The sequence below is a fragment of the Synchiropus splendidus genome, chromosome 18 (assembly GCF_027744825.2).
Source record: "Synchiropus splendidus isolate RoL2022-P1 chromosome 18, RoL_Sspl_1.0, whole genome shotgun sequence".
Taxonomy (NCBI): domain Eukaryota; kingdom Metazoa; phylum Chordata; class Actinopteri; order Syngnathiformes; family Callionymidae; genus Synchiropus; species Synchiropus splendidus.
In genome coordinates, this window is record NC_071351.1 from 12,436,708 (window position 1) to 12,463,377 (window position 26,670).

The window sequence follows — 26,670 nt, forward strand, 5'->3', positions numbered from 1 at the left end:
AGAGAAACCCACTCAGACCAGTGTATTTTAATTCCTATTGATATTTCATCTCCTTCCTCTGGCAGTTGATAGAAACATGACTGTTTCATGTCATGCAGGGAAGCCGTGGGTGGAAGCAAAGAAGCACTAAAGCTAAACATAAGAATTTCTCCAGACGCTGCTCCCGCTTCCGCTGCTGCTGTTGCTTCCGCCGGGGTGAGAAACACAACACACCAAATGTTCACATGTGTAGCATCGCTTTGTCTATCTCTGACTGCAGCCAGGATTATGACACAAGGCCGTATTAAAGATAATTGAAACCTGCAATACAGAGATAAAATTATTAAATAAAATTTCAAGAAAACTAATATGTTAAGGCAAAATGTTATATCATATATAAATATGTAAATAAATTGTGAATTTATTATTATTTAATTTATGTTACTAAACATTATTTGATTCAATTTTTTCACCCACATTTAAACCCAAAAGATTGGGTCAGATTTATTGCATTGTACTCTCACATAACTTTCCAGCAGTTCCAGTAAATGACTGGAGGATCAATCGCCCACCTGTATGACAACCTGACCTCATATAATACCATAATATAAAGGGAATGAAGCAGCAGTGACTAACCTCGATTCGTAAGAGGCCACTGGACTATCTGCTCACCACAACATAGCTGAATATTTACAGTCATGACAAAGCACAACATCCTCGTTCCATCCTCGTCTTCCGATCCTCCCCTCAAATAGCCCGGCTCCTTGGCTTCCTGGTGAGTCACTGACAGACGTGCTACCCAGCGTGCTCCTCTCCTCCACTTAAAAGCCGTTGCCATAGAGATTCGACAGCAAAAATAAGGTGACTTATGGAGGAAAAATGTGACCTGGATGAAGCTGGGGATTTAACATCTCATCTGGTTACGAAAAAAGCGCTACACTTAAATGAAAATTTTTACTTTAATAAACATTTTTGTACAGAAAATGATCTTGAATAAATTGTCGCTTTTTACATTTTCAGAGCCTGCACGTTTCATTTAATATCGACGCAAAATTTTAACAATAACTTAAGAGGCTGTGGTCTCTTTCTATGACAAACACATTCGAAACTCTTAATATTTTGGCTCACAGCACTATTGGCACGCTTGTTGTCCCGGGAACAGTTAGAATCCTCGACTCTCAGAAGGTCGATGAGGTTTGCAGACTTCCACTTCAGAAGGTCGTCTCTCAGATCCCCGAGGAATTTGAGAAACTACCAGGCATCTATAAACTAAAACAGCCCTCAGACACATTCTTGCTGCAGCGTCCAGATGTTTTGATCCTTGCTCACCACAACAGGCAGCGACATCATCAGCGCTCGGCTTGATGTGATTTAGGAAATATGCTGCTGGCTGTTTGCTTCATAACACGGGAGGAAGTGATGCGGGTGAGGTAAGAGCCGACGTAAGGCTGGCAGCAAGTGTGCGAGGGAGGGTTGAGGGCACGGCTCCAGGCTCACTGGAAGACGATTGAGTCATGCGAAAACACAGCGTCTGACTCATTTTCAAAACTTGTTTCGGGAAATAAAGTCGATCTAGTATTTTGATCATTTAGTTTAGTAGTTCGTAACAGTCCTTGCTTGGATTGTACTGGACCATACTTGGGCAAAACGTGGTCCAGGGGCCACATGCAGACCTCTGTCTGTATTCTTCCGGCCCTTACAAGGCAAACATTGTGAAATTTTCATTGTTTTTTCAGAACATTTTGACTTTTCATTTTCAATTCATACTTAATTCATAATTCAAGACATTTTGTACATATTTTGTCAAATTATTATATGCTTTTAATTTTTTTTGGTTGATTTATGTTGATATAATTTAAATTCTATTCCATCTATAGCATTTATTATTTCTTGCCCCTCATATTTATGTATACTCATAATGTTATAAATATATAATTATGGTATTCATTATATTATCATAATAAGTACATGGGTTTTATTTCAATAGATTGTTTTTTGTTTTAATTTTTACATTTTTTTACACAAATTAAATTATGTTATTTAACCATGAATGCGAGTATACAAAAATATACAAAAAAAAAAAAAAGACATTTCATGAATTCTAATTTTTTTTTTTTCATTTTGTTGAGCTCAGTCAACTGGAGACTCCTTCTCAAACTTCTACCCTTAACACAGAAAAACATAGGCCAAAAAGATGTATTGTTATCCAACATAAACTCAGTTTTCGACGTCACAACTCACTAGAATCTCCTGGAAAATGCGCTTTCCCGAATGAATCAAGTGAAACAAGACTGGGGCTTCTTAGTTATCTCAGTTTAGTTGATCTACATCCTATACACGAGATGTCCAAATTTCTCAACTCAGAGTTAAGGATCGTCCAATTAGCTCATAAATCAAAGCTCATAAATCTCATAAATCAAAGGGCACAGGGCGGAGGCAGGAGCCGATCCCTTTGCCAAGACACATATTTAGTCTGGTTGTCAATTGAGACTTCCTGTTCCAGACTATGTCTTGACAGCTGAACACACACACGATATGATAGATCTACATTAGTCCTACACCAATCTCTCTCACATCAGTTTGACATTCGATTTAAAAAGTAGCAGTGAGGCGCTTGAACTGTGTCCAGATGACATTCAGGCTGAAAACAAAGCTTTGCCCCAAGGAGTGGCCATCCCTACCCCTGCTGTGATTCCATCCTGGCAGCGGGTCAAAGTTTCTCAGTGATTCACTCATCCCGTCATCCACTTTAGTTTGCTCTACACGCCCTTCTTGCTCCAGTACTTTAGAACCATTTCAGCCCATCTGACGCTCAGTTGTGATCCATCAACTGGGACTCGATCCACGATTAGTCATCCTGGATGTGTTGCAAGGTTCAGGAATGATGTGCTGTTGTCAACGTTCAAGGCAATTGAGGCCAGAATCCAGGGTGGGATGTGAACTTCGCCAAACTATACTTAACACAGTTTAACAGGTTAATACTTCATTAAATGTTTAGTCCATTACACTAACAAAAAAAATAATGTATTATTTATACCTGATTTAAATGTTACTTTGATTTTTCATGTATATACTTCATAAATATATTAAAAATCAGTTCACGGTCGACGTCGGTCTTTCACTGCTCGAGTCATAAATGGGAAACAGCGCCATTCAGCGGTCGAAAGCTGAAGTACAAGCGTGCGAATACTAATCCCTTTCGTTTCATTTTTCAATGTTCAAAAAAGTCAGTCATTCACTTAAAAAAACAACTTAAAAAACACAATTTGTTTTTTATTTTATTTCCAAAGCGATAAATTATTTTAAAAATTAATTTAAAGTTCAATCTTTTCATCCAAGGTACCAATAAAAATGATCATTTTTTTAAAGCACAAAACAAGACTGGAAGATTGAAAGCAATTGAATCCCAAGCCCCAACAGAAAATCAACATCTTACTTTCCCTTCAGAAAAGGATGTATCAACAGCTATTGGACATTCACACATTTACTCTGATTCAGCACATGATCAGGTCACCTTGAATCTGCGCCTCATCTTCTTCTTATGTCACTTGATTATTGATGCCTTTACATTTAGTTGTGATCTTGGCCATCGGGTCCTAGCTGAGGTCCACACATGACACGACCCGGCCCTCCAGGCGGGAGCGCTCTGCTTCAAACACCAGCAAGTGACTCATGAGTGTGTCCTCGGGCCCTGAACGGATGAGAGAGGAATCTTTCTTCTGCAAAAACGAAACAGCAGTTGTCAGCGCAGTTTTATAAAGGTGAGATGAAGTCAAGTAAGTGAAGTAGTAAAATGACAGCCATAACCAGAAGCACTGACCGCCACAGCAGCTACGAAGGCATCGATCAGATGGTAGTCTGCACCACTGTGTCCACTCAAGCCAAAGTGTTGAGGAGCATCATTTCCTGATGTGTGTTTTGTCGTTTTCTCAGTCAGAAAATCAAACACACGGATCTCATGACTGTCACATGTCAGCTCACCCTGCGCATAAAGGCATGTAACTCACACACGTAACTGGACTACGAGTACAAAGGTGTTCTTCACAGTCCTACCCGGCTGCCGTAGATTGTGGTCTGTCGACTGCACATTTTCTCAGTGAACGCCACCATGGAGAAGGCCGCCGTGAGACCACCTTCAAACTCCATATTTACAATCTGCAAAACACATCAATGTTACTCGCTAATGTTGCTAGAGATGGAGAGAGACATGACGGGTAGTTTTGGACGTACCTGGTTACTGCAAACATCGTTGTCACACTCGAACACACAGCGACCGTATGGACCGGTCCTCAGGACCTTGGCGACTGACTCGATGTCTGGATGTGAGTTTTGGCAGATGACGGAGACGGGCCAACCGGTGTGACCCTGCAATGTGGAATTGTGGATCATTTAAAGGCAACAATTTCTCAGAAAATATTTCAGTGTAACTTCAATGACGCTCATGAAGTCACCACCTGCTCCACTCTCTCCAGGTAGATTTTACGCGCAGAGTATGGACAAGTCGACTCGACTGAGCAGTCCAGGCAGCGAGCTGCAGCACCCTCTGGCTAAATGGGAGAATTTCACCGTCACATTACATTGAACATTTCAAAAACAAAATCAATGTGGTCATGAATAATCAAAACCTAACACTGTATTAATATATTGGCTTTCATTTCAGCATCATTTACTCTGAATGGGAAACCTAATAAATCAAGATTCCAGTGCAAAATGCATTGAAGTACAAAAATACGGCACAATATGAATCTGATATCGCCACCAGTTGAGTACCTTATTTTCCTTTTGAAAATGGCTGAGTGATCCAAATGATGACACTTTCAAACACCTGCCAACAAAGTACACGTCAAGAAGAAGAAAAGCAAACCTGAATTTACCTTGAGTTTACCTGCGTGACCCAGCCCAGTGATGGATCAGGTCGATGTCATGACAGGACTTGGCCAATAGAGAGAAGGAGCTCTCCTCTTCGTTTCTCCAGTTTCCTCGCACAAAAGAGTGAGCAAAATGGTAGAAGCCCACCTGGAAAAAGACTTTTGGTGAACTGACCCCACGAATGAACAAACCGCAGAACAGTATCTTGAAATCTAACAAGCGCAGGATGTAAAAATCTAACTCCTTACTGGCTCAAGATGCTGTATGTGGACCACGTCTCCAACAGCTCCTGAATCTATCAGAGCCTATGATGAGATACAAACACATGTCATACTTAAATGTTTGCCTCAATTGTGACAAAGAACAACAGCAAGTTTGATCTCTTGAGTTTGACCTTGAGCCTGTCAAACTAGCCAACATGGTCAAGTTGTTCAACAGGATTTGAACTTTCATCTACTTATTAACAGGAACATTAGGAAAACAAGTCAATTGAATCAATGCGTGAAGCTGCTCAAAGTCTCGATTAGGGCTAACATTCAAGCCTTTGATGTCACTGAACTGTTTATTCAGAGTTTATTATTGCATAATGGGGCGCAAAGTACATGACAGATTCACCTTTATCTTGTGGATGATGGGATCGTATCGCAGAACATGACCCACGGAGAGAATGACACCGCTCTTGGTGCAAGCAGCTACAATGGCCCTGCAGTCCTCAGCGTTTGTCTGAAAGCATGTTGAATAACCATAAATCACATCAAACAAATACCTACACACAATAAGCTGTCATTTTATACCCAAGTAAAACCTCCAATATTGATGTTTCTAGACAATACTCATCAAACTATAATGGAGTATAACTGACAAAACTAAAAACTACTGACATATTTTGATATGAAATTTTCACTTGAACAAACTCAGGCGTCCTGTCATCATTGAAAGAGAAGAGTGCACTTACTGCCATTGGCTTCTCCAGGAGGATGTGGTATCCTCTCAGTGCGAATGCTACAGCTGGCTCCTATTAAATAGCGTCAGAATAAGAACAACAAAAACAAAAGTATGACAAAGCAAGACTGTCGAAAAAACCTTATGAAGTCGGTCTGGAGTGCAGATTAAAACTGCATCTGCAAACTTTTCTCTTTCTAAAACATGGTTCCAGTCTAATGAGAGAAGGAAAACATAAAGAAGTCGATCATTCATTTTCTCGATCTCAATTTTTTCAACTGATTCTCACCTTCAAACGTGTTTTCCTCTTTAATGTTGTGTTGCTGTTGAAGTTTGGTGCGAGCAAACTTGCGAGGGTCTGCAACTGCAACAACCTGAAGGGTGAAAATAAACTTGTTAGAATTAAAAAAAACCCCAAAGCTTAACAGTTAACACAAACCTTCATGCGTTCAGGGTGTATTGATGCATATTTGGAGTAAATCTCTCCTCGACTGCCGGCTCCCACCACGATGACACTCACTGGGGGACTCATTGTGGAACTTTGGAGGAATAAACAGATTCAGAAACGTCAAACCAAATTTACCAAGTGAAAAGTAAAACACACCAAGGGCACAAAGCAATGAAGCAAACAACTAAATGCCAAGCTACATTTCTCTCTCAGATATTGTGGAAAATACATTTATATGATACATTAGACTGACATGTCTATATATGCCAAAACAACCGGTACTTGTTCACATGCCTTGACCTTACCCTTGCAAAACTTTGGACAGGGCTCTACGTCGAACAAAGTCATTTGTCTCAAATCCCACTTTAAATCTTACACAGCAAGGTGTAGCGCAGCAAATCTGAATTCGCTTCCAATGTCAACATCATGACTAAGATTTAAACGTATAAAACCACAGCTCAGTATGTAGTGACTGACTATTACATTACGTTCCCGGAACTTACCTTCAGTCAAACAGCAGTTAAAGCATCTCCCCTCCCAAAAACAGAACAAATACTAAAGTGCATGAACAAGCTGTACATTATGCTACAGCGATGCGGATGTGACGTCATATGAGACAACACGACTACTTCCGTCATCGCGGGAGAAACGTCACGTGACCTGGCTAGTTCCACCGTCTCTCTGGGAGCTAAAAACAAACTCGGTCGGCGCATGACTTTGCAGCTTCTCAGCCGAATCTTCGCTTTTTATACTTATAACGGACGATATTACTGCGTGATCATTGGCAAAAATACGAGATTAGTGATTTCAAAACTCATTGAACCCGAGTTAGCTAGCTAGGTTTGCTAGCATTGCAGCGTTTCCTCAACGCGGTGAAGAAAACGGTTTGAACCAAGATGAACATCGAGAACACGAATCAGGCTCTTTCGGCTGGAGTTCCTTCTACAACGTCTGCTACTTCCAGTAACTGCATCTCAAATGATAATGCAGCCACCAGCGTGAGCAGCATTCCCTCGGTCACCACCAACGGTGAGGTTCCATTCAACGTTACATTCGGATTTGGTTTTGAAATGTAGATCAAAAATACACTTTCAACAAGCTGAGTACGTTGCGGCGAAACTTTCCACCAAGTAATATCATCTAAATTGTAGTTACGCATTGTACTTCTAAACACGACAAAGTTTAATACTTGTTTACCAACTGGATTTCTTTTTTTTTTTTGTTGCAGCACCAGTCTCTGCGGCCATGGCGACCCCGTCTTCAGACATGTCGGTCTCCAATGGTGTTTACACTCCTGGTGGCATCACAAATGGCGATATCAAACCTGCAATTACTGCAACTCCTCTTGCAGATTTTGTCATGCAGCTGGAGGAGTACACCCCTACGGTCAGTAAGGAGTGTAAATGAATCACTCAATTTCTTTGGAACGCATTAATCCTGTTCCAACTGCATTTGCTCTGCAGATTCCTGATGCTGTTACAGGTTACTACCTCAACCGTGCTGGCTTTGAAGCGTCTGATCCGAGGATGTAAGTGTGTTGCAGTCCACATTTTGAGCTTTTGTTGATGATCAGAATCAGAAAACTTTATTAATCCCAAAGGAAATTGTGTAAAATTGATTGACGTACTTTGTTGAGATTGCCTGAACCCTGAAAATTGATCTTTTTTTTTTTTTTTTTGGCCACAGAATCCGCCTGATCTCCCTCGCATCCCAAAAATTCATATCTGACATTGCCAATGATGCTCTGCAGTATTGTAAAATGAAGGGAACTGCTTCAGGAAGTTCCAGAAGCAAGACAAAGGTCAGTGTCATTCATTTCTATCCTTGTTCATGTTGCCTGTCTATGAAGCGTTGTTTAAAATGTATTGAATATTTTTCACATTTATGGTCATATTGACTGTTATTCTGCTAATGGTGTGACTTATTTTTGATCTCTGTGCTCAGGATAAGAAGTACACTCTAACCATGGAGGACCTGACCCCTGCTCTGTCGGAGTACAGCGTGAATGTGAAGAAACCATATTACTTCACCTAAAAAAGTCCTCGACTCACTTCCTCTCCCAACTGACCCCTTGTCAACACCTGTTCTGGTTTTGTTTGTTTTATAAATGTATTTAATCTAAGTGATTTCATGCGGCTTTGACATGTTTGTTGCGACTGGCCGTTGGTTATTTTGTTTAGCAGCCACATTTGCATTTGTAAATTTAACATGTGAAAATAAAAACCTTATTAACATGAAGCCTGTCTGAGATTGAATGCTATTCTACTTTCAACACATTGTACATATGCAGTTATTCAGTAAGTGTATCAGAGAGAAAATCGAAACAGCATTTTTTAAAGCATCAGTTTCCACATTACAGCATTTCTTTCCACAAATTTGGGACGAAATAGTCATGAAAACGGGAGCTATGTTTCTCATGCTCCACTGGTGGCGCTATACTACTTAGAGCGGCTTGCGCTTCGCCCAAAACGGTGATGAAGAAGAAGCAATTTTGTGCCCTTGCGCTTGCCGTCACTTTTGAGCGGTGGCGTCCCAACAGTGCACGTTTTACTTTGTCTTCTTTTATGAACAAATACTAATTTAAAGTTTGGAAATGTCTCTTCAGCAAACAAACATGACAAACCCTGTTGTTTTCCTTGACATCATGATCGGAGGGCAGGTGAGTTTTAGACTGTTTACATCCTTGTTTCGTTGACGTTCTGTGCCTGCTGAAATGAGAAATATGGCAATAGTGACGTGTAAACTAGTAATGCGCAACTTATCCGAATTATTTAATTTAAACCTTTCACAATTAAAACAATAATCAAGGATGGCCCATCAGCTGAAGTGGCGATAAACAAAAACAACCCCACACTTGATACAACCGGAAACTCAGATCTGGACTGAATGAATGTTGCAAGTTTTGCGAATATTTTTCTGCACCCGCAGTTAAACATTATGTAAATGAGCGACACTGAGAATATTAAAATGTAAGATTTATTCTTCTGGGTGGTTGAGGACAATGGAATGGATCATTGTGCAAATATGTATTTATCACGTTTTCAGTACACGCATTTACATTTGAAGCACCACATATAGCTGTTGTAAAAACTGGATATACACAGAAGATACTAGAACTAAAGTGACCCCTTAGAAATACAGTCACCATCTCATTGTCACTCAAAATATTATAGCATTAGCGTCTAGATTCTCACAATTGACACCTTAGATGAGCAGACAAGTCTTTTGCTTTGGTGGTCTTGGCTCAGAAAAGTATCTTCCATGGCTCAGGTGCCAGAATATCGGCCAAGAACACACGTCGCCAGGTAGCTGCGAGTACGGCCCTCGCGTGTCACTCTGCAGCCAGAACACTAGACACCCCACTCGACTGTTGACACACTCCAACCACAGAAGGTTGACTGCAATGTAGGTGGGCACCCCGATGTTAAAGGTCAGACAGGATACGGATAGAGCAATGTAGGGCAGCCAGATGCTACAGAACCCCAGCATTAGGCTGGTCAAAAGAAAGGGCCGCTGACTGTTGACTGCTAAATTTTCCTCTCTGTTTTCTGTGCCTGGAACAAACAATGAGCTGCTGTCTTGGGTCTTCATGTTGTCCCTCAGCTCAGATATGACTTGAGCCTCCCTGATCCACTGGGGAATCCTCGGCCAGAAAGGCAGCGTTGCGCAAATGATCAGGACAAAAGTGCCCAGATCAAAATAGAAAATGGACTTTGACTCCTGAACCTCACAGACAAAAACCCTTAGATTAGTTTGATCGGTCATTTCTATTGGTTTGCCATCAACAGAAAAGTAGGCGTACGAAACAGCAAAAGTCCATGTTAGCATCATCAATACTGAGTTCCTCAGTGATCTGCAGAAGGACGTCGTGTTCCAAAAGCCGCTGTCCAGTAAATAGTAGTCCAAAAAAGCGAAACAGACGACAGGCAGGGGAAGAACTCCAAACACCGAGGACACAAAGGCCAGGAGGAAGCAGGGAGGTGCAGGAGACTTTTCAGGGGACAGCGTGAGCATAAAGTAAACTACAGTGATGTCAGCCAGGATTATTGACCACCTGCACATGTTCAAGAACGATCTGCAGCGCCTTTGGTGGCAAAGGCAGAGGATCACGACATCTAATCCGGTTTTGACAAGCACAAGAAACAGATACTGAATCAAGTAGTTTGTGCGCTTGTCGTCATCCACTTGCTCCAGAATGGCCATCATTCTAATCGTCGCAGCAGCATGTGTGTGTTTCAGAACGCTGTGAAGACAATCGCAGTCAGGAGAATTGTATTCTTATTATTGGGAACAATTTTGTGTGGCAAAGCAAAACACATACTTACTGGCTGCAATTTCTGCGAGCGACTGTCCTGTCAGTGGTTCATCTTCACTGGTGCTGGTATGAAGCATTCAGGTGGAGCGAGTTTTGGTTTTCTGCAGCTTATCTGATCCAACCTTCCACTGTCTCTCCTGTCATTGGATGGAGGTTCACGTCTTACAAAACCAAATCTCTTGGCTGGTTTTCTGCTGTATTCTGTGCATTCGACTTGCATTTATCTTCAGATGTTTTTTAAAATCTGATTCGCTTTAGATTGCTATTTTTTGTTGGTTGTTTTCTTCATCCAACTTCAGATCATAGTAGTTAAAAGGAGGATTACTGTCTCACCCTTGATGTTCGTCCACAGTTGCAGAGGAGTCGACAGAATCGGTGTGTGGACTCAGTGTTGTGTCTGTTCTGACGCACACACTGAGAATCACTGACAATATGTGACTTGTGCGGTGGCGCGCGGCCTGCGTGGCGCGAGCCGTCCCCCTCACTCAAGATCCTCAAGGCAGCTTTTATGTTTACAGATTAGATTATATACGTTTCAGCATCCTGTTCGACACTTCAGCTAAACAATGCTATTATTCAGAACGAGATAGTGAGATGACTAGTCGTGTGAAATCTAAATGTCTTCACATCTTGTTTGCTCAGTGTATTTGCACGTGCTACTCAACAATTTGAAGCAACACAAAGATATTCAAACTGAAATCTGGTCTCATCCTCCTAGGATGCGGGTCGGCTGAAGATTGAGCTGTTCGCTGATATAGTGCCAAAAACCGCTGAGAATTTTAGGTGAGCGCATGTTTGGGTTTCCTTTTCAAATATGTGATCAAAATTCTTCCGTCACTTACAACACTTCCGACTTGTTGCAGGCAGTTCTGCACCGGAGAGTTTCGGTGAGTTCACAAATACGACGACTGTCATTTCCCTCTGATAATTCCATCACATGCTCGTTCTGTTTGTTGATGCTGTCTCTCCCCTAAACCTGTTCCAACAATAAATATTTGGTCATGCTTTGAGTACAAGAATACAGAGATCGCAGGCCTTATCACTGATGATCCTCTAAAACACGCCTGACCTGATCCCTTTCTCTTCCCTCCAGGAAGGATGGAGTCCCGATTGGTTACAAAGGTGCCACATTCCACCGGTAAAGAGGGACTGATGTTTCTGGTTTTGACAGAGCCGCCCCCTAGTGGAAATTCAGTAGAACGTTTCAAAACGCTAGGCTCTATGTTGGAACGTATTCATAATCATAATTTGAGTAGAATAAGATGTAAAAATAATAAAAGACACTTTGATGTGGTTTCTTAATCCGGAGTGACTTTCTAGATTTCCTTATTTATTGGAATCCAAATGGTCTTTTTCCTTTATGATTTCAGATTGATCAAAGACTTCATGATTCAAGGAGGAGACTTTGTTAATGTGAGTGCTCAGTTTCAGAACCCGTTTGTCAGTTTTGCCAAATCTAATGAGTGGATTCTGCCTCGCAGGGCGACGGCACTGGTGTCTGCAGCATCTACAGAGGTCCATTTGCAGATGAAAACTTTTTGTTGAAGCACAATGGGCCCGGCCTTCTGTCCATGGTGTGTGTCAGTGGAATGAAACATTGGTTGGATTCAGCATATGTAAACTGAACTAGCGTCCGTCTTGACTCTCAGGCCAACAGCGGGCCGGGGACGAACGGCTGCCAGTTTTTCATCACCTGTGCCAAATGCGACTTTTTAGATGGGAAGCATGTTGTGTTTGGTGAGTGTGAGACGGTGACACTGGTTTTTAAATGTTCGTGCTTTACTCAGCGTCCTGTCTGGTTTCAGGGAAAGTGGTTGACGGCTTGCTGACCATGAGAAAAATTGAGGTATGTGGGGCGTTTCATGCTTTGATGTAGAAGAAATTATTTTCTTTTTTGTGTGTGGAATAAAAAATATATCTATTTGTTGCCTGAGATTGTTCAACACTGGCATCACTCCCACGTGGCATGGGTCTACCCCGTGGCCTCCTCCCAGTTAGTAATGACCAGAACTCACCTCTTTGTGCCACGTAAACAAAACCTCTCTCAATACACAAGGTCTCGCTCTGAAGGAGTGTTACTCACGAGACACCTCTGCTTTGTTCTAAAGCTTATTGCCATGATAGTTGAGGGCAGGAATGCTGATGGACCAGTACATCAAGAGCTTTGCCATTTGGCTTTGCTCTTTTCCCTGGTCGGACCGATGTGGCAAATTCATAACTGAAGATGTGTTCAGTGCTACTTTCAGAACATGTGGCTTGTCTCCCAACAGAATGTGCCGACTGGACCGAACAACAAACCAAAACTCCCTGTCGTCATCACAATGTGTGGAGAGCTGTGAGCAGCAGCACTGAATCATAAGAGGCAACAGTTGTATGTACATGATTTCCATTACAGTTCAGAATCAGGCATCTGTGCTGAACTTTACATCCATTTTTGTATCAGGTGAAAATAAATGATTGTGAATAAACTGTCAGTTTTTCTTTGTCTTCACCACAAATAATTATCCCTGCGCTGAATGCAGCTGAAGCTGTAATGTAAATGTGGTGGAAGCTTAAATTGCCGTTTTTTTAAGAAAGGTGAACATGAGTGCATGGAAAGAACATGATGTTCCCGACGCCCTCCTCCTCCCACTCCTCTCAGATCCACAGACACAGAAGTCATCTTTTGTGCCTGGGTTCTTCATCGTGGGTTTGTGCCATCCCGTCTCAGACCAGACGTTCTGGGTGAGAGGGAATCCTCAGTTGACTCTGGAGATCCTCTGCTGAACTTATGGATGCTGCGTCTGGACATGGCCATCCATACAAATACGAGCCTCGACCACCCTCCCCCCATCTGCGCCCTCCCTCTCCGGCTTTGGCCCGCATCCCTATTGGTACAAAACAATCCTTTCAGATGGAGCGAATCCGTACGGAGGCAGGAAGACATTTCTGTTGTTGTGGGGTCGAGGGAGGGGGGATCTCTCACAGAGGCTCTTTGGGGTCAATGGTAAAGACCATTTTCTGTGGGAGTATCGGGCTCAGCCATTAGCAGCGTGAGGGAGCTTGTCACACATTGGACAGCGCACAGAAACACTGCCAGTGAAGCATTAACATGACAATGTGGAGGGGGGGATGTGGGGGTTTCTCTTCCACCCAGTCTGGGTTTGTCTGGTACTGGAAGAGTTTCCCACTGGGAAGAGGAATTATTATAAGGGATTGATTGTTTTTTTTCTGTCCCACTGCTACCAAGTAGTTTCTTCCAAAGCCCCCGAAAAAAAAACCCATTAAATTCAGAGCACCGTTAAGTCTTTGATGTGGCATTGAGGGGCCAAGTTGCATCATTTGAAAACAGTCACTGACATAAAAAGGTCAGAATTGCCTCTTGTCTCTGACATGTCTGGCTTTGACATTATTGTGGGCGTTGTAACGGACAGGTACTTTAAGCTACAGCCAATAACAAGAAGCCATCCAGCTACCTAAACAAGAGCGACAAGGGACTCGAGCAATCGTCAGGCTAGTTTGCGATCCCAGCCTATAAAGCGGGTTTGTGGGCGGGACATAGACAGGAACGTTACCCGGCACAGTTTCTCCGTCTGCCCAGTTCGATCGGCAACGGGAGCGGAAAGAAGAACGAAGAGAGCCAGAAGGCAGCAGCCCCCACCACCACCGCCGGCCCAGGTTACCATCTAGCACCGGGAAACACAGCAGAAAGCCGCCGCCGGCAGAAGCCAATACCAACCAGTAGTCACCATGAGCAGTGAGGCCGAGACACAACCACCGCAACAGCCCGCTGTTGATGCGGAGAGCCCGTCCAGCCCGGCAGCCGCAGCTTCCGCGGTGGATAAGAAGGTCATCGGTAAGACTGGCGGTGGTGGAGCCAAACTCGCTGTCTACTCACAAAGCACACTCGATTAAAATTGGGCCACACGGTAAATTCGATTAGCATTAACGTGCATCACCTTTTCACATGTTTTAAAGAAAGAAATCGACAGCAGCGTCACAGATTACATTTAATTCTAGTTACACAAACAGGTCTTTGTGTGTGCGGACGAGCTGATTCGCAAATGTCACTTAAAAAAACGGTTGGCATGAACTTTAGCCGAAGCTAACGCTTGCGCTCATGGTGTCGCCTTAAAAATGTGTTCTCGGCTGCGTTTCATTCACATGCAATTTGACTCGATAAGTCAAGTTCATCTTGGGTCGTTGTCCTGGTTCGGTCAATATTTTGTACATTTGATTCCCAGTCTGGCGTGAGGAGCCGGCGCTCCGTGCCATGTTGCCGGGTGCGCGGAATCCGAACCCCGTCCTTTCATGTAAACTAAACCGATGCGATGGAACTCCTCATTTTGGTATCAAACCAGGCGCGATGATAATGTGCACAGCCGGAGAGCGGGTTGGAAATCTACCAAACGTAATGCACCGAATGTCCCTTTGTTCATCGACTCAATCGTTACAGGGTCCTTCTGTCTGAATTATTTTCACTATCAAGCGAGCAGGGGTTGCGATCTGTCTGTGCGACTTTGTCTTAACCGGGGAGAGACCTCCTCAAATGGATGTTATTTATTTTCGATGAACATGCCGTGGTCGTGGCCTTCGTTAGCCACTTTAGCATAAATGGCTAACTAGGTTGGCTATTTACACGGATGAAGGGCCGCCCAAAATGTCCGCCTCACATTCGCCTTTAATTCACAGCATAGCTGTGTTCCCCGGGCCTCTTTGTAGACTCGCGTTTCGGTAAACACCGCGCGTTTATTCCGATCTTCAGTCATTGATCCTTTAATAGGGAGTAGATAGCTGGCTTATATCCAGCCACATGGCAGCTATGCTAACTAGGTAGCTGCGTGCTAACGTATCCGAACGCGACCTGACCACGTGTGACGTCCTGCTCATCTGGGGCAGTAGGTCTGGGAAACTAGCGATCGCTGTTTTCATGGTCTCTAAACGTGCACAGAGGTCGAGAAGATGCTGAGTTAGGACACACATGGCTGCTAATACTTTCCTGTCTTACAGTGAGCAGCTGCCACTGAAACCCTAAGCAGCAAGATCTATAATAAGGGTGACAGTTGGAGGTTAAAAATAACTTCTACATTATGTGCCCTTTTTTAGGTTTTAAGAAAATTGTTTCACAAGCTCTTGCCATGTTGGTTTTTCTGTCCTTTTTGCTTTTTGTCGAGCCTGTATATAAACACAAACATCTTTCAATAAACCCATGCAATGCAAAATAACTTTACAAAGGGATCACATGGAGCTCCATGAGATGTCCTTGCCATAGGATTATACATATCGCTGTTATTTTTTCTGAATGGTCTACATATTACTTGGAGATTAGATCAAAGGTTCAGCCTTTATTCACTGCTTTCACTGGTATACATGCCATATTTATTTGCATTTCATTTCAATTTAAAATGACCTGTTTTGACCTAGATTTTTTTTTCTTCTTACAGCAACAAAAGTCCTGGGTACAGTCAAATGGTTTAATGTCAGGAACGGATATGGTTTCATCAATAGGTAAGCAGCCTTCACCACGCACCTAAATAGTGTGACTGTGGGTACGCTGACAATCCTATTATAGCTGTGATTTACTTACCAGACTGCTGCTCTCCATGTGTGCACTATTGCATTAATCCTCACACTTGCTGGTTTGGGAGCAGTCTGTCATCAGATGTAGGGTGTTGTTCTGGCTGATCAGATTTAACTGAGTGGGTTTTTGCCTTCATCTTCTCTAGGAATGACACAAAAGAGGATGTTTTTGTACACCAGGTAAGTAGTTTTCCGTCAGCCACTTCACTCATCCATTCAGCGACTGAAGAGTCTTCATCTTGAATTTACAGACAGCCATCAAAAAGAACAACCCAAGAAAATACCTGCGTAGTGTCGGAGACGGAGAAACTGTGGAGTTTGATGTAGTGGAGGGAGAGAAGGTAGGTTGGTGCCTTATGCGTGGCTCTTTAAAGGTTTCTAAATTGTGTGGCTGATTTGTTTGTAGGGAGCAGAGGCAGCGAATGTCACTGGCCCAGGAGGTGTTGCGGTACAGGGTAGCAAGTACGCTGCCGACCGGAACCGCTACAGGCGCTACCCCAGAAGGAGGGGCCCTCCTCGCGGCGGCGAATACCCAGACAACTATCCGAGCGACGGAGAGGGCGAGCCTGGCAGCGGGAGCCGTGACAAAGGCAGCCGAGATGGGGGAGAGAGCGCCCCAGAAGGAGACGTGCAGCAACAACCGCGCAGGCCCGCATATCCTGGCAGACGGCGCTACCCGCCTTACTTTGTACGTAGACACTACGGCCGCCGGCCCCCGTACACCAATGCACCACACGGAGAGGTGACTGAGGTATGCCGTCCCAGGGCTACAATCCTGAACCAGGCACTCAGACACCTATACGAGAAACTCTCCTTTGACACTCACGTGGTTGTGGATTCTAGTTCTTGGTGATACGGGGGTCTCGGTTATAGTTTCAGACCCCACATTTTAATTTTGTTGTCCTTTGTACCAAGCTTTTTAGCTGGACAAGGCAACTTTACAAACATGTTTTCGGCTCAGTAAGAGATGTGTTTGCTTACAGGGAGGAGAGGGTGATGAGAGCCAGGGAGGTCCAGACCAGGGAACCAAACCAGTGAGGCAGAACTACTACAGAGGCTTCCGACCAAGGTTCAGACCAAGGTTTGCATGTTGGCTTTATTGACGCAGGGCTGCAGAAAAGGTTGCATGCACAACACCGTTGTCTGCATTCTTGCTCTAAGTGTATGAACTTAACACTGGCATAAACAAACCCTTTTCTGCAGCCCACGTTGAAATAGCAGCTGTGCAACTTGTATTTGTTTTTCAATTAACTACGCACGTTTTATGAGTCTGACATTTGAATCACATTTTAATTGATGTTTCTTTTATCCCAGAGGTCCACCCCGTCCCAGACCGGTGCGGGACGGCGAGGAGGACAAGGAGAACCAGGGGGGTGAGGGTGGTCAGAACCAGCAGCCCCGCCCGAGGCGATACCGCCGCAACATCAACTACCGTCGCGGACGCCCTCAGACTGGAGGCAAACCCGGCCAGGAAAATAAGGAGGCCAAGACAGGAGGTGACCCATCTGCAGAGAAGACGTCCGCTCCCGAGGCCCAGCAGGGTGGGGCTGAGTAGGACCTGCCCACCGGCACCTACCATCTGTTAACATCGTCCGGGTGAGTCCGAGCTTAATCCAGACGACACCGAAGCCTGCGATGGCACTGCTGCATCCTCCTGCTCAACACCATCACTAACTCGATGTATTCCTCTTGCAGTTTTTTTGTCAACAAGAAGAAACATCAAACAAGATCTGAGCAATAAAGATTGACTTGATGATCGTCACAAGCTTGCACCATGACCAGATTACCACCGAATGCCTGCAGAATCTATGCAGACTTTTATTTTTTTTCCTATTTTTACGTGACAGCTACAAAACGTTTTGGAGAAACTACAAGTTTTTCTAAATCTGTCCTAAGTTTTTACACCAACTGGTTTTTAAAGAAAAAAAAAAGAATTTGATATCTGGTCAGTTTGACATTTTTAAATAACTTTTTATGTATTCAAACGTTTTAACAAATGCAAGCTAAAATAAAAGTCCCAAAATCAGGAGCTCCTTGAGTCGTATTTTCTCCATCACACACAAACGGCTGTATTTATTATCCACTTTTGATAAAGTTCTTTTGTTAATGGACGACATGCTTAATTCAAGTTTGTATGGAGAAAGTTAAAATATTTGTCTTTAAACAAGCTTATAGCAAGAATCTAAAATGTTGGCTTGAAAGATTCACAGCTGTTAAATAAAACTGTCTTTAACCTGAGGTACATGATCAAGAGTGGAATTCTTAGCCTTACAAAAACGTAACACCAAAGTGGGGTGTCTTGAGGTCTTTGGTTCCACAGTTCAGTTACTGTTGTGAATGATTCCTCAGTCTCTGAAAACAAACCTGCTGCACAACAGCTGTGGAAAAATCCCTCAAACATTGGTCTCCTTGCGCAGCCGTTTCATGCGCTGCACGTTGTTTTCAATGGCGGTCGGATCAGTGATCTCTGTGGCACAACTGGCAGGGAACCATCCTCTTTCCCCGTCTCGCATCCGCTCCCCGAAACACCACCCTTGGAAGAGCATATGGTTTTATTTTAAGAGGCACCGATTTTTTTTGCAACAGTCTCTGGATCAGCTAGCAGAATACAAACTCACCCTCCTCCTTCTGCAACACGATGACAAGCTCCGCCTGCTGCAGACCCAGCTCATCTGGCGCCTTTGGCATGTACGCTTTCGTGGCCTCGGACTGTGGAAAACCTGGAACATGCCCATGATGCAATTATAATTCAACTCAGGATTTATTAATCCTGCAAAGCACATCAAGAAAAAAAGTTCAAGTTTGTTGAGGACTAAAGAAACATCTTGCCATTTTTATTTGCGTAGACCTCCGCGTGCTTGTGCTCGGTGAGCGCGACTATCCAGCGAGCCCGCTCCACTCTACAAGGAAGACAATGGAGTGAGAATTAAAGTCCTATTCCACTGTCGCCACTAGAGGGAGACAGATACAAACATCGCCGTAGGTCCTGCAGCCCTCGTTTCCTTCACAACGCTATATTGCTCATAAAAACAACGATCAAATGCAAATTGCTAGGTAGTGAACAGGTGTCCCTGGAGCCACCCCACCCAAACAAAGTCGTGAAATGAGAAACAATATTATTTCACAGCTGCCGAGAAGACCCTATACCGACTCATCGGTGTCTTTCGTGTGTTGCCATGGTACCTGGAATCAGCCACTAGTGTGGTCTGCTCAGCTTTGCCATCACTGTTCCTGCTCATCAGAAGTCGGAAGGACAGATAGTAGTGGTTCTTGGAGGGAGGAGACAGCCGTCCCTCGGGTTCCTCCACTCCTTCCACCTCCACGTTCTCCAGGGTGGCATAGTCCATCACCACAAAACTCTCCTCGCTGTAGAGCCATTACACAGAAGGGTCACAGGTTTCTATTGAACTTTCCCGACCAGTGGGTTTGGAATTTATTCGGGGAACAAATGTCTAAGTTTCTCCCAACATTCCAGTAATTAATAGGTTTACTTCAACAGTCACATGAGTGTTGGGTCACAGTGGTGGCCCAGAAAATGACACCATTGTTGTGTCCGAACTGCACAGCTTGCTTTCTCCCCAACTAATGTAAGAAAGAAGCGTTTGTGCTTCCAGAATTAAGAATCAAAATGCCCTCGGATGATGTGCATAAGATGACAATCAGTATACAACTGTTTTTGCTGTTTAAATAAAGTTATGGAATGAGAGAAAGAAATATGAGCTGCGAACTGTCTTTGCAATTTAAATAAAGTTTTGGACAAAAACGTCAATGCCTTTAATACCCACTGGGAGGCACAGCAGAGGCGATATGTACAACAACAAAAAACGGATTCATAGATCTATAAATAAGAAGTTTAACTGACCTCTTCTTCTTGGTGAGAATCAGGACATCATTGAAGAGGAACAGGTAGTAACTTCTGTTGCTGAAAGCTTTCCAGATGCTCAGTTCCTCGCTGCAGACAGACAGCTCGCCGCGTTTCTTTAGCCAGCGCGAGGAGGACACCAGGGGAAACGGCTGGAACATGGCAATGATTCCAGCATGAGAGATGACTCTTCAGTGGCAAATGAAACAAACTGCATCTGCTTTTGTGATTAGTTTATGCAACATTTATGGAAGACTGTGGTGAAAATGACAAGCAAAGATGGAGCAATGTCAGTTGACTCCAAGTGCAAAATGGTTGGCACCTTTTCTACTGTTCATAAATCCACCAAGTGTTTCAAACATGCGACAAAAACTCGGAATATGTCGACTCATTGAGCACTTCAGTTTCATCATGGTTTTCAGATTGATATCTGCCATGAGGTAACATCACAGTTGCAGAAGAAGTTCTCTTCCAGAGGTGAGTTAATTCAAACAAGACATGGCGACTTGAAGAAGATTGGCAGGTCACTTTCACCCCCCCTTTCATTTTTTAGTCAGTGATGTAAAAGTGATGCTTTACCTTGATCTTCCCAAAGTCCATTTGTTTCTGGATGGTGTACATCTGCTCAGTTCTCTCCATCCGCCGTGCGCCATCATTGCAGCTGGAAACCAACTTCATTGGCGAAGAAGAGCCACATCAGTCACATCAAGTTTCCACCGCGAAAGACAGAGAAAAGACTGTACCTTGCTGATGGCATGCAGAGCCCAGACGGCAGCAAAGTACTCAGCGGTTTTGTCTGGAGTTTTCTGACAAATCGTCTGTGAGAGGGAGACAAATCTTATGCCATTTTCAATTGAGTTTTTAAGCATTCATTTTGGCTTCAACTTGTTCAAAAGAATCACTGCAGTTTTTACTTTGCTCTTAAAAGCTAAAAGAACACTGAGAAAGTCAAACTGACATCCAGCAGCAACGGCAACCTGGTGACTCTCTGCATTGGAAGGATGAGGAAAGAAAGCATTGGGAGTCCACCACAATCTCCGCTGCTCTCGATCTGCTTCAGTGCTTCCTTGAAGGCTACGTTACTGGTCCTGCAGGGAGGCATGCAAACAAACATCAGCTTCATGCCGACACTTATAAATCACCGTGTCGTCGCGAGACTCACAGAAGCCTCTGCAGCGTCCTCTGCTGGAAGGTTTCATTCGAACAGTAGACGATGTAAGGCTCGAAGTGGTGAGCTGCGTGGTTCTGAACTATGTCACTGATGTCCCGGATTACAGTGTTGTCATAGTGACGACGCTCAAGATCCTCGAAAAAACTAGTCGATGGACAGAGAGAGGAAGAGAGGGGGAGGATTTTGATGAGGTGAAAGGATTTTGTTTTTCCTCCCACAGACTGAATACCTAAGTGGAGCACATACACACGACACAGATTTCTTTCTTGTCTGCAGTAGCTGCAGAGAGATAAATGACTGTCAGCCCCACCTTTCAAACAAAAAAGGTAAAACGACACTGAGACCCAGCCCATGCCAAAGCCACGTCACAAAACGCTGCAAACCGATGGTGTCAAATTGTAAAATCAGTTTCACAGATACCGGCCAAGAAGGGGTTTCACCAAAACACCACATTTGAATGAGAAATACACACAGGGGAAGCACCAGTTTTCAACTGTATTATCATTAAAAAAAAGTTGCAGGAATTGCAGTCGAAGCGGCGGAACCAGTTTGGCGAGCATGTTTTGACATGCTGATGCAGCCAGCAGGATAGTAAAAACATTCGGTGGGAAAGTTCTCTCCCTGAAACTTTGATCCATTGGAAGTGTTACAAATAACGTAACACACTTTTGTAGGCCAACTTAACAAAACAACAACGTGAATAGTTATTATGAGCCAGCCCAGACCATAATAACTCACGCCACTGCAACGATTATTCCACTTGGAGTGAAATAAACATTGTATTACTATTTAGTTCTGGAAAATTTCTCCTCTTACTACTGCATCTATTTATATTGATATAGCAAAGACTGTCTTTCTCTGATACATCTGGTTGAAGCCACGCAACCAGAGTGATCGCCCGGAAAGATCAACTGTGTGAAAATGAATGCTTATACAGTACAAACCACTGAGGTGCGACTTGGATGTAAGACATCTAAGCCTTCCACACTCTATAATGTTGATATTTCCTCATTTACGTTAATAATTTTTAAACATACAGCTCTCACACAGACATTCAGACTGACCGTTTGCTGACTTGATGGATGACAGCAATGTTGGAGAAAAGGTGGTGGTGCTCCGTCGTGGTCATGGTTCTTCTCAGGGCCTCGCTGTTCTTGAAATGACGCACCAGGATGCCAAGGCTGTGCAGGTACGAGTGCTCCGAGGTAATAATCTCAAAGATGGCCTGTTGAATCATCATAAAATCTTAACAGAAAGCCACAAAAATCCTTTAAAAGTGAAGACTTTTGACCATATTAATTGTGATTTCCAGAATCTAAAGTAACATTTTGGGAGTAAAAAAGACTATATTTTGATTTTATTATAATTGTTTGTGGTTTGTTTATAGGTCTGCCCACAGTTGGCTTTAGTCATGCCAGTGCTGAAGATTAAATATCAGTGACACATCAGCGGTTAAGCTCAAATGACCACCTACACATTTGTTATCTGCTGAAGACACTGAAGGGAAGGACACGCCAGCACTGAATTCTTTGTCATTTTCAGTTGCACACAAAGTCAACAAGGAAATAAAACATCTTGATTATTCTCGATAGAAAGCCTGAAACGGCAGTTTTATGGGAGTCTAACTGCGGAAATACATGAAATAAAAAATAAACTTAAATAAACACATCATTGTGTTTGAAGGAGGTTTCAAACCAAGGGGACAAAACAAGCACCTGAGCAGGAGTGATTGCACAGGTAGGGTGTGGCTGGATCCAGCAGAGCACACAGGGTGGACCTTTGCTGTTGACTTTATATCTGCCATAATCTCACCATTTGAAAATGTTTCCCCCAAGATGATTCTGGTATTTTAAAATGTAACCCTCAAAGCTCTGTGAGTCAGCTGTGTGGGTTACATCAGCACAAGAACAAGCACATGACATGAAAACAATCCAGCGCTTGGTATTGACGAACACCATATGAAAAAGAGTCTGCTGAGAGCCAGTGGATCTCAGCGCAGCCTACGCTTTCCTGTCCTGGATTGAGAGCAATCTGTTATCAGCCTGCATCACAGTACAGTTCCAAAACAACGTTAAAATGAATCTGTCCTCAAGAAGCTCCAACAAAGCATCGACAGTCAAGAAGGATAAGCTTGAGTCATTAGAATTATTAAGAATGGAACTGGAATGGATGGAATATTTGAAGAATCAAATTCAAAAACAGTAAAAAAAAATCCACCAAATCGACTGCCTCTCCCACTCCCTCATGAGAACTCCCATTCCTTTTCAGCCTCTTCAACAGGCAGGTTCCTTTTTTCAATAGTATTCATTAACACAGTGAAGTTAACATCTGTGTGAAAGATAAAAGAGGCACTTACCTCTTGTCTCTTTCGTTCCTGAGGTGAGATCAGTGTCAGGATACCTGTGTCCTTCACCTTCACAGGAGATAGAAAAAGAATTTAGACAGGAATTTCAAGTGTGTGTCGTGCGGCAGACAAGAATGTTTCAGAAACAACTGAGACAACATGCAGACCTGTGGGAGCTGACTCCAGGTGAGCTGTGCCGGTCTGTAGCTCTTCACTACGATGTTCTGGTCCTCCACTGGGGCCTCCACCACCACAAAGTCATCGAGCAGCTCGTCTTGGTTGGTGGAGTGAAGCCCTCGCTCTCGAATCTCCTGGTAGAGACGTGGTGTCGCTGCACCACAAAATCTTTGTGTTATTTGATGTGCTGCTTCAATACACTTTATTCAGAGACACCAATTTAAGTAAAGCAAGGGATAGATACTTTTAGAGAAGTAGACAGCGTGACAGATAAAAAAAAAAAACAAAGAAAGAAAAAAAAAAACACCATCTTTGAAGGATCCACGCTGCTTCTGGTTCCTCTTCCTTCCCAGGGTTCTCTAGAAAGCAGAAACAGGACTCTTGTTTACACACTTAACTGCCTTTAGAACACGGATTAATAATTGACATGGATGAAATTTGAAGGCCCAAACATCAGGTGGAGCAATTACATTTAATCTGCGTTATTTCAATGTCAACTGCCAATTGAATTCCAGATTAACATTAATCCTCTGGACGGTTTATTTCTTTTGTCATGAAGTTATATGTATAAATGCTTGTCCATAATATTTGTGGATAGGTGCTTGTTTTTATTGTGTAAATTAAGTGTGTATATTGTGTCTATAGCAGACCTGGGCAAAGTGCGGCCCGGGGGCCATATGGGGCCCTTGGCCTGTGTTTTTGTGGCCCTAAAACTATACAACGGATAAGTTGTCCTTTTTCTGTCATTTTTGTACAATCCAGTTTCCATTTTAGCCAGGGCTGGTTCAACGGTACACACATTCATGACTAAAATTTTGTTTCTTCTTTTCGTTTGTCATTTTGGTATTTTCCTCAAAATTTGTTGAAAGGAAATTCAAAATCGCCTTTTTACCTTAGGTGTTTGGTCCATAGATTATATTCAAATGCGATGCATGTAAAATAACTTTTTAAAGGTTCCATGATATATTTACACTTATTAATATTCTTGCTTCCATTGAATATTTAATGGTTCATTTCATCCTTGTAGATTCTTTTTTCGTCACGTTTCATAGTCAATGGCACCTTTCTTTTGGCATGATGGCCTCTCACAAAGGTGATGTAATGAGGCCTTCGGGAACTTTAACTGCCCACCTCTGTTCTATAGGGTATATACATGCACAATATAATTTGTCTCAACATATGTTAGCAAGTTTCATGCACTGTACCTTTCGTCCTGGACTGCGAGCTGGACTTGGTGTCCGACTCTCTTTGACAGGTTTGAGTGTTGGTGCTGTCCCACGTCCTGATGCCATCGCTTCAATGTCCAGACTGGTCACAGCAGCCCGGTACGATTTGTTCCTACGGTTCCTCCTCAAAGCAAAACCATCACCATCACTGTCGTAATCCTCCCAAGACACATCCGGTCCCTGGGTAGAGTGGCGGGATCTTGAGCCACTGTTCTCCAGCCCAAGTGGGAATGTAACTACTGTGGTGTGGTGGCGGTTTTTGGGTCGACTCCCGATAGCCAAACTCTTGGGAATAAGCTGGTGTGTGCCCAGCTTCAATGCTGCAGGACTCTTGGTGCTAAGAACCACCTGCTTTGGTGCCATCTTTCCATCTGGAACATCTTCGTCAGGCGCTTGAAGTGTTATAGTAGGGGAGACTGGCGGCCGGTAGTCTTCATCACCAGGTTCTGATATATGGAGTTCTGTGGTGAAACAGCTCTCAAGGACTACAGGGCTTTGGTCAGCCATGGAGCCTGTCTGGGTGGTAGACATGACAAAATCCAGATGGATCCACTCAGGAGACCTCAGCAAGAGAGCATTGGTGGAGGCTGTGGGAGAGAAATACTTAACATTTAGACAGCTGCTGTAAAAAAAAAAAAGTCATTTTCCAAAGTTCAACTGGAAGGAAATCACTGGGCAGTGCCATTTCACTCCCAGTGGAAAGTCAATCTAACTTGATATGTTCCCTTTAGATTAATGTCTTCAAATACATTTTAGCTCATTGTGGTTTTGAAAAAAGATGAAAAAAATATATGCAAAAGTTCCTCCAGCAACAGCCAAATAAAGGTTCAAGCTGGAGTCTTGACTGTTTCAGGAGAATACTATTATGTTGCAGCAACATCTCAACTGCTTTAAACACGCAACACACATTATTTCATTCACTCCACCTTTGTTCCATACAGACAGAAAGGTTATCCAGAAGAAACAGCAACCAAAAGTAAGTACCGAGCCATGACTCGGTGTTTACTCCGACACTTGCCCAAGCAAACAACCAGTCGTGGATCAGCTGCCTGTCACACCGAACAGAAAACAGACCAAACCGTCCAGAACATAAGGTTGGATTTGACACGTTTCATTTTATTTGCAAAACAACGCGGAGCTCTGGTTGTTTGGAACTCCAGCGTCCGAGGGCGGATTTGGGTGGGAAAGAAAAAAATGTCCGCCACACATTCCCACACTTAACAACGAGATGGTGACACAATTTGACAGGCAGCTACAAGCTACTAACAGTTTTGAACTAGTTTGAATTTACCTGTGTGAGGTGAGAGGCTTCTTTCTCAATATCCCAATTCCCCAGGTGTGTGAGGTTTTTTCAGGAGGAGAACAGCAGCTGCGGAGCTCCGGACCGACACAACTCTGTCACTGCACCACTTCCGCCCACACCACAGGGGACGATGACGTCACCACAGGTGAACTCATCAATCATCGGGTGACAGGTGATGTCGATAATTTAAAAGAACGACGTAAATATGTGGAGGTTTGCTTTATCTACGAGTGTATCAATAGTGAAGAAAATGCTCTTATTTTCTTAAACCTTCAGTTCACGAATACGAGTTCAAACCACGGTTAAGAATTGCGCGTAAATGGCGCTTTGGCGCACCCTGGTGGCAAACTGGCCGTATTACATAAACATCCCGAACTGTCAAATAAAAATGACCCTAATAAACGAATTAGATTTGACGAACCAATTACTCGAGCAGTCGGATGTAAACTCTGTATAATATCCTTAAGAAAACAGT

The 26,670-nt window shown here is 43.4% G+C and overlaps 6 protein-coding genes across 12 annotated transcripts; 3 read left to right on the plus strand and 3 right to left on the minus strand.

Moving 5' to 3' along the window:
- Positions 1-3,270: 3,270 nt before the first annotated feature.
- zgc:154075 (uncharacterized protein LOC556929 homolog) lies at positions 3,271-6,840 on the minus strand. 2 transcript variants are annotated; one of them, XM_053849309.1, is made up of 14 exons: positions 6,742-6,840; positions 6,230-6,329; positions 6,080-6,164; positions 5,932-6,005; positions 5,804-5,863; positions 5,464-5,571; positions 5,097-5,153; positions 4,865-4,995; positions 4,750-4,804; positions 4,434-4,526; positions 4,210-4,344; positions 4,033-4,134; positions 3,800-3,961; positions 3,271-3,698 (listed from the first exon to the last, which is right to left on the minus strand). In XM_053849309.1, the coding sequence occupies exons 2-14, from the start codon at positions 6,320-6,322 to the stop codon at positions 3,576-3,578; spliced, it is 1,278 nt and encodes a 425-aa protein (XP_053705284.1). In that variant the 5' UTR covers positions 6,323-6,329; positions 6,742-6,840; the 3' UTR covers positions 3,271-3,575. The 2 variants fall into 2 exon arrangements, with proteins under 2 accessions (XP_053705284.1, XP_053705285.1); XM_053849310.1 differs by lacking the exon at positions 6,742-6,840 and adding an exon at positions 6,544-6,632.
- Positions 6,841-6,866: 26 nt separating this feature from the next.
- taf10 (TAF10 RNA polymerase II, TATA box binding protein (TBP)-associated factor) lies at positions 6,867-8,476 on the plus strand. The gene is made up of 5 exons (XM_053849311.1): positions 6,867-7,267; positions 7,467-7,624; positions 7,702-7,766; positions 7,925-8,039; positions 8,183-8,476. Exons 1-5 carry the CDS (start codon positions 7,135-7,137, stop codon positions 8,270-8,272), a joined length of 561 nt encoding a protein of 186 aa, XP_053705286.1. The 5' UTR covers positions 6,867-7,134; the 3' UTR covers positions 8,273-8,476.
- Positions 8,477-8,750: 274 nt separating this feature from the next.
- On the plus strand, positions 8,751-13,021 carry ppih (peptidylprolyl isomerase H (cyclophilin H)). Its single transcript, XM_053848340.1, has 9 exons — positions 8,751-8,897; positions 11,272-11,336; positions 11,417-11,440; positions 11,647-11,691; positions 11,924-11,966; positions 12,035-12,127; positions 12,203-12,290; positions 12,359-12,399; positions 12,824-13,021. Exons 1-9 carry the CDS (start codon positions 8,832-8,834, stop codon positions 12,890-12,892), a joined length of 534 nt encoding a protein of 177 aa, XP_053704315.1. The 5' UTR covers positions 8,751-8,831; the 3' UTR covers positions 12,893-13,021.
- On the minus strand, positions 9,232-16,798 carry si:dkeyp-100a1.6 (probable G-protein coupled receptor 160). Of its 5 annotated transcripts, none has more exons than XM_053848337.1 (3): positions 16,120-16,798; positions 10,564-11,529; positions 9,232-10,481 (listed from the first exon to the last, which is right to left on the minus strand). In XM_053848337.1, the coding sequence occupies exon 3, from the start codon at positions 10,442-10,444 to the stop codon at positions 9,443-9,445; it is 1,002 nt and encodes a 333-aa protein (XP_053704312.1). In that variant the 5' UTR covers positions 10,445-10,481; positions 10,564-11,529; positions 16,120-16,798; the 3' UTR covers positions 9,232-9,442. The 5 variants fall into 5 exon arrangements, with proteins under 5 accessions (XP_053704312.1, XP_053704311.1, XP_053704308.1 ...); XM_053848336.1 differs by lacking the exon at positions 16,120-16,798 and adding an exon at positions 11,623-13,054; XM_053848333.1 differs by lacking the exon at positions 16,120-16,798 and having other exon boundaries at positions 10,564-10,690; positions 11,396-13,054.
- ybx1 (Y box binding protein 1) lies at positions 14,108-18,141 on the plus strand. Of its 2 annotated transcripts, none has more exons than XM_053848338.1 (8): positions 14,108-14,388; positions 15,977-16,040; positions 16,259-16,292; positions 16,364-16,453; positions 16,519-16,800; positions 17,096-17,193; positions 17,427-17,708; positions 17,808-18,141. In XM_053848338.1, exons 1-7 carry the CDS (start codon positions 14,283-14,285, stop codon positions 17,665-17,667), a joined length of 915 nt encoding a protein of 304 aa, XP_053704313.1. In that variant the 5' UTR covers positions 14,108-14,282; the 3' UTR covers positions 17,668-17,708; positions 17,808-18,141. The 2 variants fall into 2 exon arrangements, with proteins under 2 accessions (XP_053704313.1, XP_053704314.1); XM_053848339.1 differs by having other exon boundaries at positions 14,111-14,388; positions 17,096-17,181.
- arhgef16 (Rho guanine nucleotide exchange factor (GEF) 16) lies at positions 18,063-26,367 on the minus strand. Its single transcript, XM_053848330.1, has 15 exons — positions 26,184-26,367; positions 24,872-25,479; positions 23,974-24,025; positions 23,657-23,820; positions 23,502-23,558; positions 22,210-22,370; positions 21,137-21,289; positions 20,933-21,062; positions 20,718-20,792; positions 20,554-20,646; positions 19,975-20,126; positions 19,296-19,478; positions 18,942-19,012; positions 18,731-18,832; positions 18,063-18,645 (listed from the first exon to the last, which is right to left on the minus strand). Exons 2-15 carry the CDS (start codon positions 25,421-25,423, stop codon positions 18,506-18,508), a joined length of 2,085 nt encoding a protein of 694 aa, XP_053704305.1. The 5' UTR covers positions 25,424-25,479; positions 26,184-26,367; the 3' UTR covers positions 18,063-18,505.
- Between the last annotated feature and the right edge of the window lie 303 nt (positions 26,368-26,670).

What these genes read in the sequence shown, in the direction of transcription:
- zgc:154075 (XM_053849309.1), bottom strand. Translation starts at nt 6,322, where the DNA reads ATGAGTCCCCCAGTGAGTGTCATCGTGGTGGGAGCCGGCAGTCGAGGA. An exon ending in AGAGGAAAACACGTTTGAAG is followed by an intron (nt 6,006 to 6,079) that starts GTGAGAATCAGT and finishes TTCTCTCATTAG; the next exon opens with ACTGGAACCATGTTTTAGAA. An exon ending in ACCTGGAGAGAGTGGAGCAG is followed by an intron (nt 4,345 to 4,433) that starts GTGGTGACTTCA and finishes TCCACATTGCAG; the next exon opens with GGTCACACCGGTTGGCCCGT.
- ybx1 (XM_053848338.1), top strand. Translation starts at nt 14,283, where the DNA reads ATGAGCAGTGAGGCCGAGACACAACCACCGCAACAGCCCGCTGTTGAT. An exon ending in GGATATGGTTTCATCAATAG is followed by an intron (nt 16,041 to 16,258) that starts GTAAGCAGCCTT and finishes CATCTTCTCTAG; the next exon opens with GAATGACACAAAAGAGGATG. An exon ending in ATGTAGTGGAGGGAGAGAAG is followed by an intron (nt 16,454 to 16,518) that starts GTAGGTTGGTGC and finishes ATTTGTTTGTAG; the next exon opens with GGAGCAGAGGCAGCGAATGT.
- arhgef16 (XM_053848330.1), bottom strand. Translation starts at nt 25,423, where the DNA reads ATGTCTACCACCCAGACAGGCTCCATGGCTGACCAAAGCCCTGTAGTC. An exon ending in ATCCATCAAGTCAGCAAACG is followed by an intron (nt 21,290 to 22,209) that starts GTCAGTCTGAAT and finishes TCCATCGACTAG; the next exon opens with TTTTTTCGAGGATCTTGAGC. An exon ending in ACACTAGTGGCTGATTCCAG is followed by an intron (nt 19,013 to 19,295) that starts GTACCATGGCAA and finishes TCTTCCTTGTAG; the next exon opens with AGTGGAGCGGGCTCGCTGGA.
- si:dkeyp-100a1.6 (XM_053848337.1), bottom strand. Translation starts at nt 10,444, where the DNA reads ATGATGGCCATTCTGGAGCAAGTGGATGACGACAAGCGCACAAACTAC.
- ppih (XM_053848340.1), top strand. Translation starts at nt 8,832, where the DNA reads ATGTCTCTTCAGCAAACAAACATGACAAACCCTGTTGTTTTCCTTGAC. An exon ending in ACATCATGATCGGAGGGCAG is followed by an intron (nt 8,898 to 11,271) that starts GTGAGTTTTAGA and finishes TCATCCTCCTAG; the next exon opens with GATGCGGGTCGGCTGAAGAT. An exon ending in AAAACCGCTGAGAATTTTAG is followed by an intron (nt 11,337 to 11,416) that starts GTGAGCGCATGT and finishes GACTTGTTGCAG; the next exon opens with GCAGTTCTGCACCGGAGAGT.
- taf10 (XM_053849311.1), top strand. Translation starts at nt 7,135, where the DNA reads ATGAACATCGAGAACACGAATCAGGCTCTTTCGGCTGGAGTTCCTTCT. An exon ending in TCCCTCGGTCACCACCAACG is followed by an intron (nt 7,268 to 7,466) that starts GTGAGGTTCCAT and finishes TTTTTGTTGCAG; the next exon opens with CACCAGTCTCTGCGGCCATG. An exon ending in TGGAGGAGTACACCCCTACG is followed by an intron (nt 7,625 to 7,701) that starts GTCAGTAAGGAG and finishes TTTGCTCTGCAG; the next exon opens with ATTCCTGATGCTGTTACAGG.